The sequence below is a fragment of the Herpailurus yagouaroundi genome, unplaced genomic scaffold (assembly GCF_014898765.1).
Source record: "Herpailurus yagouaroundi ecotype Mexico unplaced genomic scaffold, PumYag 184, whole genome shotgun sequence".
In the NCBI taxonomy this organism is placed as follows: Eukaryota; Metazoa; Chordata; class Mammalia; order Carnivora; family Felidae; genus Herpailurus; species Herpailurus yagouaroundi.
In genome coordinates this window covers 37030514-37054541 of record NW_024412415.1, presented here as the reverse complement: position 1 = coordinate 37054541, position 24028 = coordinate 37030514, and the positions used below count along the sequence as shown (strand labels likewise).

The 24028-nt window shown below is 43.4% G+C and overlaps 1 protein-coding gene across 4 annotated transcripts in view; it reads right to left on the bottom strand.

Moving 5' to 3' along the window:
- Positions 1-6205: 6205 nt before the first annotated feature.
- BBS4 (Bardet-Biedl syndrome 4) overlaps positions 6206-24028 on the bottom strand; it is a 58157-nt gene continuing 40334 nt past the window's right edge. For 3 of the 4 annotated variants that reach the window (XM_040493198.1, XM_040493196.1, XM_040493197.1), the window contains 10 exons: positions 17694-17747; positions 16067-16194; positions 13214-13268; positions 12192-12260; positions 11069-11221; positions 10795-10966; positions 9134-9203; positions 8383-8524; positions 7659-7860; positions 6206-7150 (listed from right to left, as the gene is read on the bottom strand). In XM_040493198.1, coding sequence (XP_040349132.1) covers positions 7041-7150; positions 7659-7860; positions 8383-8524; positions 9134-9203; positions 10795-10966; positions 11069-11221; positions 12192-12260; positions 13214-13268; positions 16067-16194; positions 17694-17747 — 1155 coding nt within the window. In that variant the 3' untranslated portion in view covers positions 6206-7040. Of the gene's footprint in view, positions 7151-7658; positions 7861-8382; positions 8525-9133; positions 9204-10794; positions 10967-11068; positions 11222-12191; positions 12261-13213; positions 13269-16066; positions 16195-17693; positions 17748-22317; positions 22695-24028 lie in introns of those variants that run through there. The other variant, XM_040493199.1, reaches the window with a different exon arrangement.

The following is a 24028-nucleotide window of genomic DNA, read 5'->3' as shown; positions in this document are numbered from 1 at the left end:
ATGCATCCTACTCAGGGGCAAGTACTCTTTTTGTGAATCTTTACATGTGCCTGAATGCGTGTAGTCGGGGACGTACATGCGCCCCTCTGAACGTCCATCCTTTAGAGGAGTCAGCTAATCTTTGGAAGGAAGACTGGACTCATGGCCTAGGACAGGCTTTGTGGAAGTAAGCTGGGAGGGCAGGATACAAGCAGGCCTCAGGCCTCTCAACCCTTCGCTCCAAACTGTATTTTACAAAAGTTTCCACATATGACTTGATATGAAGAAGGGTGAAGATCCACCGGACTAGGAAAGGGTGCCTGGTGAGAAATGAGCCTTCCTAAAAATGATTGATTTAAATTGATTTAAAGCTGCCAGCACACAAAACACTACTGAGATCAGAATCTGGCCAAAAGTCGGTAATCTCTACCTTGCAGATTGAGTTTGCATTTTATTGTCGAGTTTAGTGGGGAAAGGTGAGTCATCAGAAGAAATCCAAATTCTATGCGGGGTGTTGAGATGACGTGTGTGACAGGGCATGTTACCTGCGCTGAGCCTTACTTTCCTCATCTGTAAAACGGGGTGTAGCCTGTATCCTTAGGGTTCTTGATTAAAGGAGAATGCTGTGCAAAATAGCATGGTACATGGTGCATATTTAAAAGTTTAAGAATTGTCACTGTTACTAAACTGAACAGGTGATTTCCTGGGTCTCTTTAGAACTGTTTTTAAAACATTGAGAAGTTACCACAATGATTTAACATTTCACTTTGGAGTCTTGTCATAGGTAAAGATTTGCATACAGTGAAGCGACACAAATTTCAAGGGTACCATTGAGTAGGTTTGACAAATGTATGTGCCCATCTAACCCACATGCCTATCCAGGTACATAATGTTCCCATCACCCCAAAGTGGCTACACCATTTTACTCCCACTAATGATGTGGGACAGCTCTGGTGGCTTCTCAACGTCCCCAAGATTTGGAATTGTCCGTAGCCATTTTGGAGGGTACAGAGTGGCATTCCATTGCAGTTTTATTTTGCATCTATAACATTCTTTGTGTTTATTGGGGGGCTGTTGATTGGGTGGTTCGTTTTGAGTTGTAGGAGTTCTTTATATATCCTGGATATAAACTCTTTGTCAGATATATTTTGTGACTGTTTTCCCAGAATATACTCCCAGTCTGTAGTCTGATACTCGTTTTCTTCATGGCTTATTAGTCTGAAGCACTGGACTATTCCTGTCCTGCCTGTAGTCTCATTATTTTCTTCTAGGAACTGTAAAATTTTAGGTTTACATTGAGGTCCATCATCTGTTTTGAGTTACTTTTGTGGACGGTAACAGATTAGGATCAGATCCACTTTTTCCTACACCGCCGTCCAGTCGTTCTGGCACTGTTGAAAAGACCTACTGATCTACTTGCACCCTCACCTCCCCATGCCAGCACCTCGTAATTGCTATTTTGGTCAAGTCTGGAAGTGAGGTAAGTCCTCCAACTTTGTTCAAGATTGCCTTGGATGTGCTGAGTCCTTTGTATCTCCCTCACATTGGAGAACCAGCTCTCAATTTCTACCCCAAAACCTGTTGGGCTTCTAGGAATCCACGAACCTATTTGGAAAGAATTTTGATCTCAACAAGAGTTAGTTTCCCAGTGTGTGAACATGGCCTATTTTGGTCTTTTTCACTACAGTGCTTTGTAGTTTTCAGGGTACAGGTCTTACATGTATTTTGTTAAATTCATCCCTAAGTATTTCATGTCAGTAGTATCTGACAGTATTGTAAATGGATTTTTTTTGAATTTCATTTTCAAACAGTTCCTTGGTGGAAAACAATTGATTTTTGAACACTGACCTTGCCAAATCCAGTTATCACTGGTGGCACCTTCATTTACTTGCTTTTAGGATTCCTTAGGTTTTTCTCTATAAATAACCATGCCCTTTTCTACCTATGCCTTTTTATTTCTTGCCTTTAGAACACTGACCAGAACCTCTAGTATAATGTTGAACAAAAGTCGTAAAAGCGGACATCCTTACCTTGGTCCTCTTCTTAGGGGCAAAGTATTCAATATTTTACTGTTAAATGTGATACTGCACCTTTTTCCACAGATGCCATTTGTCAAGTTGTTGATGCCACCTTCTATTCCTGATTTGCTGGGGTTTTATGATGGCTTTTTAAAAGTTGCTTTTTCTGTATCTACTGAAATTGTGTGACTTTTCTATTTTGTTAATACTTGAAACTACTTTTTCAAATATTAAACCAAGAGTTTAACTTCCTGGGATAACCCCAACTCAGTCATGATGTACATAGTTACCTTTTTATATATTGCTGGATTTGATGCACTAGTACTGATTTGCTAATATATTAAGGACTTTAGTACCTATGTTCATGCAGAATGGCCTGCAGTTTCCTTATTCTGTAATGTCTTTGTCCAGTTTTGAGATCAGGGTTATACTGGCCTCATAAACAAGTTGGAAAGTTTTTGCTCCTATTTTCTAAAAATTTTGTCAAGTTGGATTTAATACAATTTACCAGCTAAATCATCTGGGCCAAGAGTTTGCTTCAGGTAAGTTTTGATTTATAAATTCAGTTTCTTGAATAGGACTTTTAAAAAAAATTTTTTTTAATGTTTATTTTTGAGACAGAGACAGAGCATGAACGGGGGAGGGGCAGAGAGAGGGAGACACAGAATCTGAAAGAGGCTCCAGGCTCTGAGCTGTCAGCACAGAGCCCGATGCGAGGCTCGAACCCACGAACCGTGAGATCATGACCTGAGCTGAAGTTGGATGCTTAACCGACAGAGCCACCCAGGTGCCCCTTGAATAGGACTTCTAAGGTTTTACATTTCCTCATTTCAATTTCGGTAAGTTATTTTTCAGATTTTGTCTGTTGCGTACAAGTTGTCCGTTTTGTTCTAAAATTGTTCATATTCCTTGATCTTTCTCTCATCCATACTATCTGTAATGCTGTTCCCTCTTATTGGTGATTTGTCTCTTTTCTTCCTTCGTAAGTTTAGCTGCGGTTTTGTTGTTGTTGCTTTCTTATTTTTTGAGAGGGAGAGAGGGAGAGACAAAATCCCAAGCAGGCTCCACAGTGTCATCGCAGAGCCTGACATGGGCTTGATCTCACAAACCATGAGATCATGAACTGAGCAGAGATCAAGTGTCTGTCACTTAACCGACTGAGCCACCCCAAGTGCCCCTTGTCATTTTTTTCCCCACAAACTTTTGGCTTTTTAGATTTTTAATATTTGTCTACTCTTATTTCGGGTATATTTTGCTCTTTTCCTAGCTTAAGGTAGGAACCTCTACCACTGATTTTCTACCTTTCTCTTCCGATAGAAGCATTTACAACTATAAGATTCCCTGTAGGCACTGCTTTTAGCTGAATCCCACAAATTGTGATTTGTTTTCATTGTAAAAGTATTTTCTCTTTTGATTTCTTTCTTGGCTTGTGAGTTATTAGTGTGTTTAGCTTCAAAATATTTAAGGGTTTTCTAAACATCTTGTTAATTTCTAATAGAATTTCACTGTGGTCAACATATTGTGTAAATTTCAGTCTTTCGACTCTGAGACCTGTCATGTGGCCCAGCACATGCTCTGTCCTGCTGAATGTACTATGTGCAGGGTCTAGTGTTCTCTAAATGTCAGTTAGGTCAAGGTGGTTCATGTGTACTTTTACACTTCCTAATTGTAACAACTGCAGAAAGAGGGAGTGCCAGCATATCCAACTATGACTGGGGATTTAATTCTGTCGGTTTTTACTTCATGTATTTTGAAGCAATGCTGTTAAGTGCATATACTATATATGTTTCTTCTACTGAATTGAGCGGTTTTATGAAATGTCCCTCTTTATTTTTGGTAATGCTCCTGGTTTTGAAATCTACTTTATCTGGCATCAATATAGCACTCTGGACTTAGGCCTGTAGCTTGAGATACGACATTCTCCATCCTTTCGCTTTCAGTGGCAGATAGCTGGGTTTATCCTTTCTTTACTCTTCAATTGGAATGTTTAGTCCAAGTACTTTTTTTAGTCTAATTACATTTTAATGTAATTGTGGACATGATTGGATTTACATTTAACATTTTGCTATTTATTTTTTTCTTTGTTCCCTTTTTGGTTCCTCTATTCTTCCTTTCCTGCCCGTTAGTGGTGAGGAGGGTGTTAATTGAATATTTTTTTAAATATTTTTTCTCTCACCTTTTTAGCTATAATTCTTTGCATCTTTTTAACGTTGCTCTAGGCATCCTTAACGTTTCACAAACTATTAGGAATAACTTTGTACCACATCATGTAAGATATAAAAACCTTTTTCACTCATTGAGTTCCATGTACCCGCCCTTCCTTTAGTTACATTTATTTATGTTAAACCTCACAATATAATTTTTTGCTTAGAACAGTCACAGTATTTTTTTTTTTTAATGTTTACTTATTTAAGCAAGAGAGAGGGAGAGAGAGAATCCCAAGCAGGCTCCTGGCTGTCAGTGTGGAACCCGATGTGGGACTTGATCTCATGATCCGTGAGATCATGACCTGAGCCGAAATCAAGAGTTGGATGCTTAACTGAGCCACTCAGCTGCCCCAGTCACAGTATTTTTAAAAAAATTAAACCAAGATAGTGCTTTATATTTACCCACTTGTTTACACTTGTTATCTGTGGAGGACTGATCAACATGAGCTACTCTGCCATTATCGGATAATGATTCTTCCTTAAAAACAAAATGACTGTAATCTTATATTCCAAAGTTTTGTACTAATACTATTCAGTAAAAAGGGCACTTTTCCCATTGCTAGTTCATACCTATACTTTCAAGCCATCTAAAACCACGTCTGTATTTTGTGACCATGTACTTTGCCTCATTTTCTTAATTCTGTGAAAAATTATGACAAGAGCAACTCCCACAACTAGAGATCGGAAAAGCTCCTTTCTCACAGAGAGAGAAACTGCAAAGCCACATGCACAAAAGGTTGGGCAGGTGTAACCTAGTACAGCTGACCCCTGAACAACTTGGGTTTAAACTGCACAGGTCCACTTACATGTGGATTTTTTTTTTTTCAGTAAATACATTGGAAAGGTTTTTTTTGAGGTTTGTGGCAATTTGAGAAAACTCAGATGAACCATGTAGCCTAGAAATATCAAAAAAAATAAGAAAAAGGTATGCCACGAAGGCATGGATAACGCTTAAAAAAAGCAGGAGCTTTGCATCGGAGTTCAAATCCTGATCCTGCCACTTACCTTGGAAAATTCATTTTGCATCTCCAACCTCAGCTTCCTCCTTTATGGAGTGGGGATGACAGTATCTTGAAAGGGTTCCATGTGACCATTTCCTTCCTGAACCTTTTCTTACCTTCCCCAACACCACTCTCCTGGCTTTGTCTCTTCTATCACTGTCACAATACGGTTTCCCATCTTGGGTCCCCCATCCTCGCTTTCCCTGGGGGCTCCTTTCAAATCTGTGCTTTCAGCTAGAGCCCAAATTAAATTACTCCTGCACCTTGATCTTCAAGCCAGATTTCACATCTGAAATCTATTCCAGTGTCTAGTGTCACCATCTGGAGGTCTCAAAGATAAACACGTCTAAAACTAGACCCCATAAGCCTCCACTGGTGTCCCCCGTATTCCTCTTCCCTGGTTTATGGAACTCTCCCAGCAGTGGATGCCCTTCTGACAGTCCTCTTAACCTGCTTCATCCAGTCCCCAACAGTATTCTACTGATTTCACTTCCTAAACTCTAGGCCCCCTCACCTCTACTCCATCTCTCAGTTCATACCCTAATCATTTCTCACCAAGACCTTTTCATTCATGGGCACAAGAGACTACACACTGATATAAAAGTGAGCTTTCTCAGCTGCTCAGGGTATAAATCCTGGTTCTTCCACACACCAGCTGCGTGGGCCAGGGCATTGCTTCTGACACCTTGGTGTTTACTTCTGAGATACGAGAACTGAAGAGTTTCCCGCTCACTTAGCCGCTGCTTCAATGTCAAAACAGACAGAGTCATAACATAAAAAACTCCATAGTTTGGTTTGGCAATAGGTGTCCTCACCTTTAAATTATGGTAATTATAGGACACTTCAAGTGCAAATGGGGACTGGCCCTCAAGCAAATTGCTGGCGTACCATCCGTCGGGGCTGCTGCAGCAGAAGCTATGTTCGTACTACACAGGAACTTGGCCTTGAGGTTCCTTCTCTAGTTTCAAACTAGTTTTGGAAGTAAGACTGTGATCATAGGTTCTTTTAAGAAGTTTTTATTGTGATCTCTTATTTTTATACCTAAGTTAACAACTTTTCCCAAAGGGATGATGATACATAATCTTTATTCTAAAAAGGACATATAATGAATTGATAGGATCTGGCCAGTAGTATCATTGATGGTCTTAAATAAAAATTAGTTAAGAAGCTCTTCCTTTCCTTTTAATCGCTGGTGCTGATACCAGACCAGCCCTTCACTCCTACTTCTTATCACACTGACATGATCTGACTCCACACTCTGACGTCTCTCAAGAACAAGCCACAGGGCCTTGTTCTGGATTCCCCTGGATAAGCATAGCTGGAATATTCAACCTCAATATACAGAGGTTTTTTTCATCATTTTTCCCCTTAAATTTAGAGTGTTAGAGCTGGATTATTAATCCAAGATTTGTTTGCCTTGGAGGCTGCCATGCCCCCCAGTCTGAGGACCATCTCAGCTAAGCCAAGGCTCCATCATAACAGAGCTAATGAGTAGAGGTCTGTCTCAGACTTTCCTTCCGCAAAGGAGGGAGGAAGTCATCCAGGAGATGACGGTCATTTCAGAACCAAACAGCATCACGTGCCCTGCTGGCTCTTGAAGCTACAAACACAGAGCCGTGAGCCCTGCTCTTAATTCTGAAAGGACCTGTCTGGTCCCGGCTGACGGGGCTGATGAGAGGCTGCTAGGCCTCAGGCTCCTTGGGGTCATCACAACACATCCTGCGGTCCTTGGTGCCCAGGGAACACACTGGCGTCCGTGCTGCCTGTGTCGCGTGACCTTTCCTAATCTGCTACATCCTCACCAGAGAAACCTATAGTCCGGGGTCATCCTACTCCTATTTTTCTCTTATTTGTGCAGATGCTTCATTTGGATGTGCTTCCACAGTGGGCTGTGGCTCCAGAGGCAGAGATGGTGGCTTTGTGAGATGGGATGTTCCTCCAGCACCTAGCAACAAAACAAACAGCTTGAATTCTCAGTTCCACGGTTCTTGAAGAAATCACATTGTCAAATTTCAAAAAGAAACCCTGTATCTTTGAGGACCAGCAGGGACTGTGACGTATCTTTGCAGCTATGAAGTTAGACCATCGCTAAGAAAGCAACGGTCAAGTTTGCCTTCAATGACTCACTGAAAAAAATCTTTAATTACCTGCGCAATGCTGACTTATGCGATCTTGCTTTAATTGTCACTGCTTTAGCAGTACAGAAGGTGCTGTCATGTATTTCTAAACTTGAATACTGTAAACCTCTGACTAAGCCTGTTCCCTCCGACACAACTTGCCTTAAGGAAGCAAGTGCCAATTTGGCCAGCATATGGCTTCTTCCCCTTCTAGGAATACTACTTGGACGTGTTCTGAGTCTGAGAAGTGTCAGCCTCACTTAAAGCTATCATCTCTCGCTGGCACATGCAGCTTGTACCCACGAGGATTCCATGGAGCTGTGCGCAGCCTCCTACCTGAGGGGAGCTTCCCGTATGCAGCTGCTGAAGACATTGCCTGTCCTAGGGCTTGATTAGAGCCCAGAGGCTGCTGGAGACTGGCAGCTTTGCTAGTTGAAGTGGTCCGGTGCTTTGACTTGGTGTCTTTAACTGGTTTCGTCCAGACCAGTGCCTCCCCGACCTGGAGGGCAGCTCCCAGCTTCTGGGCCATGTCCACCATCTTGTCCCCACATGGGAAGAAAAAAAGAGTCACAGAGAAGACCGGCAGAGTGAAGCCTACCCACCTCTTCCACCAGGGAGTGCAGGTGAAATCATGTCTAACGGTACTAGTATTTGAGAGAGAAAGTATTTATTGCAAGGAAATCATTCTCAAACAGCAGAGAATACAGACTGCCCTTAGTGGACGGCAAGGGAGCACATATAGGATCTCAAAACCTAACAATTCAAGTTTGGTGCCTTACAGAGCTCAACTCCTGCCTTTCCCACATGAGGAGAAGTGAGGAGAAGCTGCAAAGAGACAGAGACCTCACATCAGTTGTATTATCAATAACATAACTCCGTAAGCCTGAACTTCCTCTTACTATTTTCTTCTAGGGAAGTTTTTTCTCAGGATGTTCCTAATTGGAGATTTCATGCTGCCAGGAACATCAGAGCCAAAATGACCATAAACCTATAGAATACCTGATATCTGGATTATTTGGGCTTCATTCAGAAGCCTCCCAGGAGCTAATAAAAGACATACCTCGGCGTCAAATTCCAGAGAGCTGCTGTCCTGCAGCAGGTGGACCTTCTTCTCCATCTCCTGATACTGAGCCAGGGCACCCTGCTTCTCGCCCTGGTTGTACAGCAGCACAGCATAGTTGAGGTTTACTAACGGGTTACACCTGTGGCAAACGGATTCCGTGGGGCTCAGGCTCTGCAACCAGTGGTCATTCAGAGATCCCTCTCGTTACACAAAAAACAAAAACTGGTTACGTAGACATTTCTCTATTCCACAGCAAGGTAAGAACACGCGTGCCGTGTGGACCTTTGGAGAAGCATCAAGGAAGTAACTGCCCAACCAGCAGAGCAAGAGGTATTGGGACCAAGTGTGATGTCTCAGCCCTCAACGGAGGCCACCAGGTCAGGTTTGAAAAGGGGATCCCTACCCTGCTGCCTGGCAGATGCCAGCAGAATAAATCCCAGGAGAGTTAAGTTGATCTTAAACTATGTCCAGAGTCCTGATATTCCAGCTAGCCCATGGCTATCAGCACCCGAAGCCCACTGCCAGCTCCTGGAAACATTTTCTCAGAAAGAGCCAGTGTCTGTTCCCGCTGAGCCACCGTGTGCTTAAGGACCACATCCTTCTGCAGTCAGGCCCCCCCACTGACCCCCAGAGCAGGCATCTGGGCCGCTGCTCAACTGCCCCGCACGCCCCAACTGGGCTGTGGCGCCACCTGGTGGCTTCTGAGAGTCCGACCCGCCCCAGTACCACTCCTGACAGAGCAGCTTACTTATCCAGGCGGACGGCTTCCGCGTAGGCTCTCTTGGCGTTCTCTGGGTCTTCCAGATTGGTCAGAGCCACTGCAACAAAAAAAGTGGGCACTGTGACTGGGGAGCCCCGTGTGGAAAACAAAAGGAATGTTTCAAGACCACAGTTCATTCAACCCCCAAACTGAACTCCTCCTTTGCCGTCTTGGCTCCTGGCACGACCGCCTTCGGTCACTCAGCTTAGATGCCCGGTGTCACCTGCTTCGATGGTGTCTCTCCACAGTCGGTAGCCAAGTCCTGCGAATCCTGTTTTTTGTACTTTTCTTTACTGACACTGCCCTTGTTCAGATGCAAATTGTTTCAGGCTTTCCATTTCTTCCCCACAGCAATGTCCCCACCTGCCTCCATCCACTTTGCCACCAAGCTGCCAGGAGTCTTCCTGCCTTACAAACAAATCTGACTGTGTCACACCACCCTACTTAAGAATCCATTACCCACAACCATGATCTTTATAAACGTTTGTATAGCAACAGAACACACTCTCCTTTGTAATCAGCATTTTCTGGAAACCTGATGTATAAAACAAAGAAAAACAGAGCTGTTTTGAAAGCCAGGCCCACCCGACCTCCCCACCAAGCTACACACTCAACTCTCCTGGACACTTAAGAGAAGATCTAGGAATACGGTTGGAAAACCTTGGCCTCTAGGATAAAAGGCCAGAGTCCCAGCATTCTTCTCCTGCCCGCCTCCCACTTCATGTGGCCCTAGACCAGCTTTCCTGACTCCTCCCCCACTACACCACACAACACGACCGCCCACTCGCCGCAGGACACATGGTGCGGCCACAGCTGCACGCCTTTGTTCCCACGATGGCCGAGCCAGTGAGTTCCAGCTTAGCCTTCAAACTGCAGTGTGAAGGCCAGCTCTAGTTTGGGAGTTAGAAGTGTGGCTCGTGCCTTACAGTAGGGCTGTCTGTTCACAGAACTGAGCTCGCTTTGTATTCAGGCAACCCCCAATTAACCACCATTCAATTTGCTTTTGCAACCGTTCTCTAATAAATAAGTTCCCCACAATAATAATAACCACCACCACCACCTGTCAATGGGAATAAGGAAAGTGCTTTTGGGCTTACACTTAGTAAGTCCAGTGGAGAAATACCCCCGGAAAGAATATTATCAGTACTTCAACGTTATAGTAACACTCACATTAATAATAGGCCAATGATATAGTGACAACAAAACCAATAGCTACTAGTCACTGGTTATTTATTACATAATCTTCCCTCTCTACTAGAAATCCAGTAAGTAGTGGAAATGGGACCCTTCCTAAAGCCCAAGCTCTTAACACTAGATGGTATCTGGAATTTATAGCTAGACTCTCACTCTTTTTCTCCACCCCTCCTCTTTATATAAATGAATTGTCAGCCAAGGGAAAACCACTGGTAACAGATGAACTAGGGATGATCTTGATTTAACCTGTTGGTCTCTGAGTGAAATGCCTGCAGGCTAGAAGCAACTAGCTAGTCTGTCATCTTTTTCAGGCTTTAGGACACTAATCTAGATTCCTGTGGGATCTGCGAGGCAGTGGCTTCTATGGGACACTTAACCACTGGCCTCTTATGATTCTAAGTCATTTTCCCTCCTCACAAACCACGGAGGGGGTTTTCCACCTAAGTGTCTCTTACCAGCCAAGAGCATGTAGAGCTCCCCCATCTTTGGCTGGAAGTTGATGGCCGCACTGAGGAAATGGAAAGCTGACGCATACTGCTGCATTGTCAAGTGGACAAGGCCCAAGTTATACAGAATCTTCCAATCAAAGGGTGCCAAGTAGTTGGCTCGTTTCAGGCAGCTGATAGCCTGCAGGAGAGATGGGACACGAGATGAGAGGCCAGGGTAGGCCCGGCAGACCCAGTAACTTGCGTGTATGAACACGAACAAGGAAGGTGGGGAGACACTCACTGCCACATATTTCTTCTTGCCAAAGAAACACATTCCGATGTTGTTCCAGAGTGGAGGACTTTCTGGAACGGCACAAGCTACAACTCTGTACTTGGTGAGGGCAACATCAAAGTCCCCGTGGGTCTGCATCATGCTGCCTGCTGCCAAAATGGCCTGCAAACACAGGACATGGACAACTTGTAATTCAGCAGTTCCCAAAAGGCTATAGTGGTGAAGCAGACATTCTGGGTGTAGGTACTCAACAGGGTACTTCTTCCGGGGACACAAAAGGTATATTTAAGCTACTGGGATAAATGCTGATGAGGAATGTCCCTGCACCTCACCGTGGCTTTCTCCAGCACAGTCCAGAAAAAGAAAAGAGAAAATGTCAGTGACCCTACTTGGCTCATTTGTTTCCTACTTCCGGTCAAGGAAGTCAACATTTCAGAGTCAAGGCCCTTTGAGGAAAAACAGCCTTTAATCTGCCCCCTGAACTCCCTACGTGGTACCCCAAGTGCTCTAGACAATTCAGAAACTCCCGTCTTTGACCACTGAAGGTATAGCTCCTTTGGCCACCGGACAGGGTGAGCAAGCTTCAGGCGTCATCAGGCTGGCCCTTGCATTTGTCCAAGGAAAGGTGTCAAGGTGGGGAGCTGACGGAGTTAACACGCCTTCTATGACTTCTCAGACAGGACGAGTCTGTGTCTGACATCAAACCCGTTCGGCTGCATCTCCCTCCATCATGTTCATCTTCTACACGATCTTCTCAGCTCCAGAGTCATACCTGGACGAGAGTTGTCATCGCCAGTCCATTAAGAATCCAGAAGTTATGTCACCAGAATGACCTCTGACGGCAGTCGTGGAGGCTTTGCTCACTCCCTAAGCAGCACACAAACCTCACCAGCACTACGACCTCATTCTCTGCAGAAGTTACAGGCCTGTTATAACACGTGCTCTTTTAGAAAACAAAGCAGAGCGCTAACGTTTTACAACATCTTCAGATAAGAAGGGCCATGTCTATTTAAAACTTTTCTAAGAAAAAGGTAATTTCTCAGGTATCGAAAATGCTCTCTAGGGCCAGATCGCCCCTGGCAGCAGTGGGAGCATCTGAGTAAAGGCTCTGGGGTTTGACGGCCTGCAATACCTTGTAGTTGGTAGGGTCATAGGTCAGTGCATTTCCAAGATGTTCGAATGCCTTCTGGTAAATGCCGAGCTTGGAGAAAAAGCAAACCAGAGAATTACATCAGGGGGAGATGGCAGTTAAGGAGTCTGGCCAACCACACCCTGAACAGAAACACACTGACGTTCTGAGTTCTCATGATTAAAAAAAAAAAAAAAAAGCAGCTACAGATACCAGATAAAAAAAGAAAACTAAAAATCCCCTTATTTGTTGATTTGTCTCCTGATAAGGTCAAAGTATCTATCTGCCAGGAACCACCTCTGCCACGCTTTGCACACTAATGCCTCTTGGCAGGAAAGGGGCTGGTTAGCCTCATTCCCCTGGGGCCAACCTCCCAAGCCAAAGCCAGGAAGGCCTAGGGTTAAGCTCCTGATTCCTTTTAAAGAAAAACAAAACAGCCAGAAAGGCCACCACAGAGGCATAGCTGGAGGAGCAGCTGAGCAGGGAACTTGGGGAGTTCATGGGGGCAGGACAGGGGCAGACCCTCAGGGATCCCTGGGCCTCAGATCTGCAGGCTGATACAGAGACGTGGAGGCGCTAAAAAGATGCCATTTGTGCTCAGGAAAACACGGAGGGGACAGGAGACTTCTTATTCGAGACAGTGTTTTGCCTTCTCATTCCTGTAAGATCCAGCTGGGAAGGAGGGGTGGAAACGGACTGTGCCCCAAAGCCCGTTGGCCAGCGCCAACCTGCATCAGGCTTTCTCCCCCCAGCAACACCATGCCAGCCCCACTGACCGGTCATTTCTCATAAATGCTCTTTCCTTAAATGGGTAAGTAGCCTCAAGCAGGCTTATTTGCTTCTGATTTGAATGCAGAAAAGTACTTCCTTTAGCAGATAAAAAATATCAGATGCAGAGAGTAAGGTTCACATGGCCGTTAGGAAGATGCGTTAAAGTAAAATCAAATTTCAGGGAAAACACAATCCACACACATCCAAAAGCATTTCTAACACCAGTGCACGAATGAGTAAAGGGTTCTTATTACCTGTAAGTAGAGTAATCCCAAAGTCGTAAGAAGTTCTGTATTCTCTGGTGAGAACCTGCAACACAGATCGGTGCTCAGAGGGAAACTAGATGCGTACAAGACACACCAGGACACCTGCACAGTGACGTGCCCTCACGAGCAGTGGCGGACACTTTTTGCCTCCTCCTCCCCATGACCATTCCCGAAGTCCTTTGGGAATTTCCTTCTAAAGTAGGTTATCTCAACCCTGGCTACAGGGTGGACTGCTCAGCAAGAAAGAAATGGGACTTAGCATCCAGACTCCTTTCAGGATCTTTCTCCTTAGGGCCAAAGTCCTAAGAAGAACTTATAGAATATTCTCTGTGACGGTCCTGATTATACTGATATAATTAAAGACCGATTCTCCATAAATCAAGTCAGTCTAGAAAACAACACAGCGACAGCCAGTTCCCTCTTGTAAGATTTTTTTTTTTTTTTTCTGGTCTCACTGTACTGACAATGCCAGCCAGCAGGGTTCTCTGTGTAATTTAGGATCCCAACGGCCCTAATGCTCTGCTCTCCATATTAAACAAAAACACATACTAAAGAGCCAAACTAAACAGAAGAAGGAAGATACTCACCAGCCCTAGGAAAGAATTAGCCATTGGCTTTGGGGACTAAACACTGACTAAGTAAAAGATTATTTGCTTTCCCAATCCCTCACTGACACTTGCCTTTATCGCAAAAGTTAAGCAACACTGAGCTGAGATGTTCTGTCTACTGGACCATCAGCAGCTTCAACAGTGAAAATGGCAAAAGGCAAGGAACTGTCTCCAGCACTGGTCCCATGGAGAGACCAGAACAAGAGGGGCCAAATCCCCAACTAGAGGAAGGTTGAGCTGAACAGAGCTTACTCAGTTCAAATGGATATTTGCCCTTCACTTTCTGCCGTAACAAAATCTATTTTGATCACCTCCCTCCCACAAACCAACTATGTAACTTTCATGATTCTGGTGGCATCTCCCCCCGAACTCCCCACCAAAACATGACTACCATCTCCAAAGCTATGAGTCACAGACAATGGTCTCCATTCTCAGGTTCCAAATTCTCAAGCTGTCCCCTTATTCCCTTGGGAATTTTGGTGACTTCAGTCCTTGACGAGCCACTGGAAGAATATCACCCTTAAGATTTATGTGAGCTAATCTCAAAGAGCCAACTTTAAAAGGCAGAAGTCAGCGGGGCACCTTGGTGGTTCAGTTAAGCATCAACTTTTGTTCAGATCATGATCTCGTAGTTTGTGAGTTCGAATCCCGAGTCGGGCTCTCTGCTGAAAGCTCAGAGCCTGGAGCCTGCTTTAGATTCTGTGTCTCCCTCCCTCTCTGCCCCTCCTCAACTCTCTCTCTTGAAAATAAATAAATATTTAAACAAAAAAAAATTTTTTTTTAAGGCAGAAGTCAGGGATCAAGGCTTCCACCCTGCCCCACAGAAGCTTAAAATATGCTACATGGATTGGGGGGAGGGGTGCCTGGCTGGCTTAGTTGAATGATGACTCTTGATTTTGGCCTAGGTCATGATCCTAAGGGTCATGGGATTGAGACCTGCAACGTGCTCTGCACGGAGCATGGAGCCTGCTTGAGATTTTCTCTCTCCCACTCTGCCCCTCTCCCCTGCTGGCGCTCTCTCTTAAAAATAAAAAATAAAAAAAGCTACGTGGGCTCCTTCCTCTAATCCCTGTAAACTTAGCCTCTTGGTGACAAAAGTCTTTTGTAGCTTAAAAAACCAAGGGACTTTTATGTCTTTGTAGATATAAAATGTGGTTGAAGACAATTCAGAGAGTGTTTAACTGATACAACCAGAAAAGTGACTATCATGGTAGAAGGCAAAGGTAATTAACAGAAATCTAAGTTCAGAGACTAATTATCAGGAATAATAGACTTTGTGGCCATGCTTCCTGTTAAGTGACAAAACAAAGATGACATTTTGCTACATTTATCCTACTTAAAACAAACTAGACCCTATACAAAAAAGACAAGATAGTACATGTCCCTAGAGAAGAAATATGGAACAGCATCCTGAGAAAGCCAGTCAGTTCCATTATCAACAGGGGTTTGGCCTACCCTAATCATGTTTTAAGAACACAAGATATTGGGGAAGGGGCAGGGAGAACGCCTGGGTGGCTCAGTTGGTTAAGCGTCTGACTCCTGGTTTTGGCTCAGGTCATGATCTCAGTTTATGGGGCCGAACCCCGTGTTGGGAGAACAGAGCCTGCTTGGGATTCTCTCCTTTTCCCTCTCCCCTACTCACTCTCTCTCTTTAACAAACTTAAAAAAAAAAACACAAAAAACACCACAAAACATATTGGTTTCATGCTAATAAAGGCCAGATGCTTATTAGTGAGTCAGATTTCTGACCCCAATGTCCCCGGAAAAAGATCTGCTATAGAAGTGAAAACCACAATGGCAGAGTAGCAGCTGACTCCAAAATCTATGTGCGCCTTCCTCCTGAGCACATGTGTATCCACTTCCCTTGCAGCTAGTGGCCACCTCACCCTCACAAACCACCACCCCTCACCATAGCCTGAAACATGGATGCTACATTAAGTCAGCTTCACCACGCAGGTGAAGACAACAATGTAAATGGTGGGTTAATAAAGAACCTGGATCCCTGACTGACCTTGGGGAGCAGAGCTGTCCAGCTAGGCTAGGCTGGCCATACTGACGGGGGAAAAGCACAAGTCTTTTTATGTAAGCAAGCCACAGGGAGCTTTTAACCTTGGCCTGAACTGTACTCTAACTCACACAACTAATAGTCACAGGAATCCATCTTAGGCTTGGGGGTTCATATGTCTGCTCCCATTTGTCTTCTCATTGCCTTAAAGAAAACAAACATACTTACTCCACTGCTTTCTTGTAGATTTCAATGGCCTTGTCCAAGTCTCCCTCCAGCAGGTGGATCTTCCCCAGCATTATGTAAGTCAAATCATGCCTGTTAAGATGTAGGGCATTGTGCAGCTGCTCTTGCGCCTAACACGATTGATGGAGTAAAGAGAACCAAATCACTACAGGAAAGGACAATGTCTTCGTATGGCTAACGTAAAGACAGAGCTCCCCCTTTCTAACGCAGACACATCACATCTCAGCAAACAGCCCCCACTACCCAAAAAACTAAAACATACCAAAACTGCTTGCTGACAGGACAGCTGGCAACATGAGGTGTCTGCCTCTGGAGCCACTTGGGAGAGTTTATACAAGATGATTAACCTTTTTGAGTGTTTTCTCCATCTTGGTATTCATACCCATGACTCATGCCTTCATAAGTCAAAGGGATGTCTTAGTACAGAAGACAGCACTGCCCTGAACTCAGTCCCAGCTGCACCACTGACCAATTGCATTACCTTCCCCAGGGTGGACTGCATTTTCCTCACCAATATTTTGATAAATGAATGAATGGACTGTTCTCATTTATTCACTCAACATGTATCCACTAAGTATCTATTGTTCTAAGTACTAGGGATACCAGAGCTAACAAAACAAACCCCTTGCTCTGGAAGAGTTTATATCCTAACAGATATAAAGGGCTTCATTTAAGACAGTGATTGATTTGCTCTGTTAGCTTTATAGTAAAATCTAAATATAATTCTCCTTCTCCTAAGTACAGGTCTGACCCAAGAACAATCCTATCTCTCCCTTGGCTCAGAATAATCTGATGAATAGAAATGTACTTGCTTGGAATATTCTCTGAGGAGAAAACTCTCCTAAACAAGCATATAAAGGGGCGCCTGGGTGGCGCAGTCGGTTAAGCGTCCGACTTCAGCCAGGTCACGATCTCGCGGTCCGTGAGTTCGAGCCCCGCGTCGGGCTCTGGGCTGATGGCTCAGAGCCTGGAGCCTGTTTCCGATTCTGTGTCTCCCTCTCTCTCTGCCCCTCCCCCGTTCATGCTCTGTCTCTCTCTGTCCCAAAAATAAACGTTGAAAAAAAAAAAAAAAAAAACAAGCATATAAAACTGTAGCTCTGCCCAGGAAACCTGAAGAAACCCACTAAATATAAAAGTTCTCACACGGAAAATAACATTAAAAACAGAAACTCAAAAATCAGATCCACTTAAAACTAAAATTCATTTCCAATGACCTCAAAAACTAAAATCAGTTGCTGTCAGAGCATAAGACTTTTAACACTTTTAACACTTCCAGACTTAAAGGTTCACTTTTTGATATCTAAATTTTATTGAACATTTGTTTCTATACTAGTAAATTAAACTGGGGTGGAGAAGAAGAGAGAAAAGCAATTAGATTGCCATTCCCTCGTAACAGTTCTAGAGTTTGTCATTTTGTTGCTAAAATAGGGGGGAAAACAGATGGATGAAAAATAAGAATAAATATGGGGATAAATGTACATGGCACTTTGGATTTTTACTTCTCCAAATCTCTACAAGCACTTCCTAGAAATAATACAAAACCCTCAGCGAACCCTCAGTGAAGCCCCCAGCCGAGAACTCAACCACCACCACCATTTCCATCAATTACCTTTTTGAACTGTTTCAGATAAATGTAGCAAACTCCTAGGTTATGACAGATCTCCTACACATGAAAGAAAGTAAAACAGCATAGGTGTAAATTCCACAGTTACCAGCAGAATGAAACATCAGGCATCTGGGGATTGTACTGTTCAGCAAAACTTACATTTTAAATGACACAACAGGTATTTCATACCTAAATACATTTAAAAACCATTTTTTATGTTTATGAGAAAGAGAGTGTGTGCATGAGCAGGGGAGGGGCAGAGACAGGGAGAGAGAGAATCTCAAGCAGGCTCCATGCTGTCAGCACAGAGCCTGACATGGGGCTCAATCTCACAAGCCTTGAGATCATGACCTGAGCTGAAATCTAGAGTCAGACACTTAACCGACTGAGCCACCCAGGCATCCCCATACTTAAATACACTTAAATACACAAAATGGACTCTTTAAAAACTCAGATTATAGGAGATAAAAGCAGAATAAACAGGTGATCTTCCTGGGTGTTTGACATACATACATACCCAGGCCACTCACCCCAAGCTTTCCTTCTCAGAGGAGACTTGCCACAGCCCCTGCTCCACCCGAAGGAAATTTGTGTGTATGTATACATAAATAAATATATGTGTGTGTCAGAGTCCCTCCCTTTCCTCGTAATCCAGAATTGGCTACATGATGTGGACTTGAGGACCAACAGCACCATCTGGAGGCCACTAAGACGGAATATATGTAATTGGAGCCTGACAGCTGTAGTCTACAAACCCTGGCCCACAGACCAAATGCATCCTCTGCCTTTTCTTGTAAATAAAGTTTGATTAGAACACAGCCACAATCACTTGTTACACATTGTCTACAGAACTTTCACACTAGAACTTCAGAGTTAAGTAGTTCAAAAGAGACTATATGAAGCCACAAAGCTTAAAATATTCACTAGGCCTTTTACAGAAACAGTCTGCCAACTGCTGATCTACAGAAAGAGAAAATGAAGCAGAAATGCAGAGGAGTCACCTTGGTCACTAAAAGTTTTCCAGTTCTAGTTCACTGTAAGACAAGCCTGTGGTTCCCTGACCTTGAGTTTCATAAAATCGCTGAAGTTCCCTTATGCTGAATCCCCCTTTATTTACAGTAGCTTGAGAGAAAGGAGAAAGCAAAGGTGAGGACCTTCCTGTTAGTAGTGGAGAGATGCGGAAGCACATCCAGGCCCAGAAGCATCCCTGTCTGAAGAACCATGGACCCCAGAGCTCAGAGACAAATGGTTTAATAGGTTCCAAGTCTCTTTTTTTTTTTTTACCCAGTAACAATATCTTTTATTTATTTATTTTTATTTATATATGAAATTTATTGTCAAATTGGTTTCCATACAACACCCAGTGCTCATCCCAAAAGGTGCCCTCCTCAATACCCATCACCCACCCTCTCCTCCCTCCCACCCCCCATCAACCCTTAGTTTGTTCTCAGTTCTCAACAGTCTCTTATGCTTTGGCTCTCTCCCACTCTAACCTCTTTTTTTTTTTTTTTCTTCCCCTCCCCCATGGGTTCCTGTTAAGTTTCTCAGGATCCACATAAGAGTGAAACCATATGGTAGCTGTCTTTCTCTGTATGGCTTATTTCACTTAGCATCACACTCTCCAGTTCCATCCACGTTGCTACAAAAGGCCATATTTCATTTTTTCTCATTGCCACGTAGTATTCCATAGTGTATATAAACCACAATTTCTTTATCCATTCATCAGTTGATGGACATTTAGGCTCTTTCCATAATTTGGCTATTGTTGAGAGTGCTGCTATGAACATTGGGGTACAAGTGCCCCTATGCATCAGTACTCCTGTGTCCCTTGGATAAATTCCTAGCAGTGCTATTGCTGGGTCATAGGGTAGGTCTATTTTTAATTTTCTGAGGAACCTCCACACTGCTTTCCAGAGCGGCTGCACCAATTTGCATTCCCACCAACAGTGCAAGAGGGTTCCCGTTTCTCCACATCCTCTCCAGCATCTATAGTCTCCTGATTTGTTCATTTTGGCCACTCTGACTGGCGTGAGGTGATACCTGAGTGTGGTTTTGATTTGTATTTCCCTGATAAGGAGCGACGCTGAACATCTTTTCATGTGCCTGTTGGCCATCCGGATGTCTTCTTTAGAGAAGTGTCTATTCATGTTTTCTGCCCATTTCTTCACTGGGTTATTTGCTTTTCGGGTGTGGAGTTTGGTGAGCTCTTTATAGATTTTGGATACTAGCCCTTTGTCCGATATGTCATTTGCAAATATCTTTTCCCATTCCGTTGGTTGCCTTTTAGTTTTGTTGGTTGTTTCCTTTGCTGTGCAGAAGCTTTTGATCTTCATAAGGTCCCAGTGATTCACTTTTGCTTTTAATTCCCTTGCCTTTGGGGATGTGTCGAGGAAGAGATTGCTACGGCTGAGGTCAGAGAGGTCTTTTCCTGCTTTCTCCTGTAAGGTTTTGATGGTTTCCTGTCTCACATTCAGGTCCTTGATCCATTTTGAGTTTATTTTTGTGAATGGTGTGAGAAAGTGGTCTAGTTTCAACCTTCTGCATGTTGCTGTCCAGTTCTCCCAGCACCATTTGTTAAAGAGACTGTCTTTTTTCCATTGGATGTTCTTTCCTGCTTTGTCAAAGATGAGTTGGCCATACGTTTGTGGGTCTAGTTCTGGGGTTTCTATTCTATTCCATTGGTCTATGTGTCTGTTTTTGTGCCACCAAGTCTCTTAAAATAACAACAAGATAGGGAAAACTGATTGAGTACCTACTTCACATCAGGCTCTATGCCAGATGGTTTTCATATATGCATTACTATAATTTTCCCAGCAAATCTGAAATACAGGTGTAACGATTCTGATTTGAGAGATAAGAAAACTGAAGCTCAGAGAGGTTAAATAGTTTGCCTAACTTAAGCCAAGAGGTGTCAGCACTAGGATTTTTCTTTCTTTTTTTAGGTCTCTCTATCAAAAATAAAACAAAACATTAAAAAAAAATTAAAAAAAAAACCAAAACATAGAATCACCATGGACTCCTCATTCTGTCCCAACAACCATCCAACCCATTCTCCCACCTACCCCACTAGTTTATAAAATATCAGATAGCATAACATTTCATCTACAACCTTTCAGTATGTATTTCTTTTTTTTCTTTTTAATTTTATTTATTTTGAGAGAGAGAAAGTGAGCGAGCAAGCAGGGAAGGGGCAGAGAGGAAGAGAGAGGGAGAAACAGAATTCCAAGCAGGCTCTGCACTATCAGCACAGAGCCTGACACAGGGCTCGAACTCATGAACTGTGAGATCATGACCTGTGCTGAAACCAAGAGTCAGATGCTTAACTGACGGAGCCACCTAGGAGCCCCTCAATATGTATCTCTAAAGGATAAGGTTGGTTGTTGTTTTTTTTTTTTTACTACCCACAATACCACTATCATACTTGGAAAATAATAACTGCTCATATCAGATACTGATTTATGTTTAATAAACATAAAACCCATAAAGGTCTCACAAGCACACAATTTTTTCCCTTAAATCACAATCCAAATAACGTCCACACACGGCAAAGCACTGGGACCCGAACTCAGGCTTGCCTACAAAACTTGTGTACTTTCCCCTTTATCACATAACAATGTACACACAGAGCTAGAAAAAGAAGAAATGCATCTGTGCTTGTCTTTTAAATGTCCTGAAAGCTAACTAACCCCCAACTCTAAAAATAATTTTCAGGGTGCCTGGGTGCTCAGTTGGTTAAGCATCTGACTCCTGATTTTGGCTCAGATCATTATCTTGTGGTTCAAGAGTTCGAGCCCCCCACCGGGGCTGTACAGAGCCTGCTGGGATTCTCTCTCTCTCTCCCTCTCTCTCTCTGCCCCTCCCATGTTCTCTCTCAAAATAAGTAAAATGAACTTAAACGAAAGTAGAAAATCATTTGCCATAGATATTACTTGAGAAGGCAGTAGCAAAAGGCCTTAAACTGACAACAAAGGAAATTTGAGAAGGAAAACAGAACAAATAAGAGTTAAATCATGTGTTTCACAGAATGAGGGAATCCAGCAGACGTCCTGCAAAAGGCAGCTGGTACAGTGGAAAAATGATAGGCCTAAAGCGAGGAATCTCAGAGTCCAGGCCTGAATTCTAGCTCTGGTTCTGCCACCACCTCACTGTGCCCCCTTGAACAAGTCACTCCCATCTAGCCAAAGCCTCAGCTTCTCACCTCCCTCAGCCCAATCGGGTAAATTCTCCCTACTTAACAAAGCTGTTCCAGAAGTCAAAGGAGGTAACAGCAAGGGGAACTATTATCCCCCTGTTGCAGCTGGACTGTGGTATAAAGTAAGGCCACAGGAACTCACATAGCAGGTAGGACACAGAGGAGCAGCTCGGGGCACGACTACCTCTCCTGGTGCCAATGGAATGGTCATCCCAAGTGGTCAGTAATACCAAATGAGCTCTTTCAACCAACTGGAAGGATCAGCAGATGCTCTCCATTCCTCCTGTGTGACTCTGAGCTCTCGTTTCACTTCGTCCCGATCTTCCTCTATCGGTTCTTTTCCTCTTCAGCTCAGCCCTTCAACACTTTTCCCTGGGTTCCGCCCTCAGCTCTCCGAAGAGTGATCTCATCCAATTTCATGCTTGTAGTTATTACCTTTATACTCCTGACTCCAAAATGTACATCTCTAGCCCAGAACACTGGAGCTTCAGACTTCTATATCCAGCCATGCACTGGACATGTCTCCATTTAGATGCCCTACCGGAAGCAAAAACTCATCAAGTCTACAATGTTAAAGACAGGATTTAGCTCTGTTTGCTTATCATCCTCCTCTCTTCCTTCCTGTATTTCCTATTCTAGCTGATTGTTCCATAACCCACCAATCCACCTTTGCGTCTCTGAGACCCAGCCCAGTGCCTGGCACGTAGCAAACATTCGTGTGTTGAAAGAATGACTAAATGAAGGAGTAAATGAATTATCCTTCATCTGCAGCTTCACTTTGGCCTTTAGCTATAAAATACTTGGTGGCATTTGTCTTCAGACCTATGGAAGTGACCAAGAAACTGGAATTTTTTGAAAATAATGGTGCCATAAGAACTGCAGAGGAAATCTATGCTAAGTCTCCGTACGAATCAATCTAGTCCTTCACACATCCATATTTCTTTCCAAGAATCATCACTATTGGGGAAAAAACCAACAGCACAAGAAAGAAGAACCAAAATAAAGAGAGGAAGCAAAAGGTAATTCTGGAAAGCAGAACAAAACTTCAAGAGTCAGAGACATGGAGAGGCTATTGCAAGAAGACAAAAGACAAAGTTCTTAGAAATTAAAAATATAATTACTGACATAAAAAAATAACTGAATGGATAAGATAATAACAGAATGTGAATAGCTAACAACAAAAATGATCTGGAGAATAGGATTCAGGAAATGTCCCTGAATGTACAGCAAAATGACAAAAAGCGGGACTATGTGAGAGGCAAGTGAAGAGACACAGAGAACAAGTACAGAACACCTTTAATACAGTGGAAAACAGTGTGGCAGATGCCACTCGTTAATACCCACTCTCCTCATTTTCGTTACTAACAGACCCTAATTTTGTTCAGAGTGTCAATGTGTCCAACGAAAAAACTACATTTCCCAGTCTTCCTTAAAAGGGGAATAGTTGATATGACACAAGTGGCAGTCTTTTGGGGATTTTTGGGAAAGCTGTGCTTTCCTAATACAGGCTATATCTTTTTCTCTCCGTTGCTTGCTTTTTCTCTCTGCCTGGAATGATGACGTGATGTTGGAGCTGCAGTAGACGTCTTATGACCATGAAGAAAAAACCTCAGCTTTGACGTCCTTGGACCACCCAGTCAATGTTGGCAACTACTTACCTGGTATATGTTTCATGACAAAAAATAAACCCCTAATTGGCAAAGCCAATGTTCAATCAAAATTTCTGTTGCAGTTACAATCCCTAACAAAGAGACAATGGAGGAGAAGAAAATCAAAGAACTACTCAAAGAAAATGTCCCTGACCCAAAACAGGGCAAGGATCTTCAGAGTGAAAGCCAACTTAGTGTCCACAGGTGGGGATGGGGGTGGGGGGGGGGGTAACACTTTTACACAAGTATTATTGATATTTCAGAACTCCAATGATAAAGAGAAAATCCTCGAAGCTTCTAGAGAGGAAAGTGGAGTTAATCAACAAGTAGCAGACTGGTAACAGACTGCCAGAAAACCATGCAGCAATGTCTGCTAAGTTATGAGGAAACATGGTTTGGTTTTTGATCTTATACTTAGCTAAATCATCAATCAAGTGTGAGGATAAAATAAAGACATTTGGGGCATGTAGGAATTCAGTAACGGTAACAAGACAGCC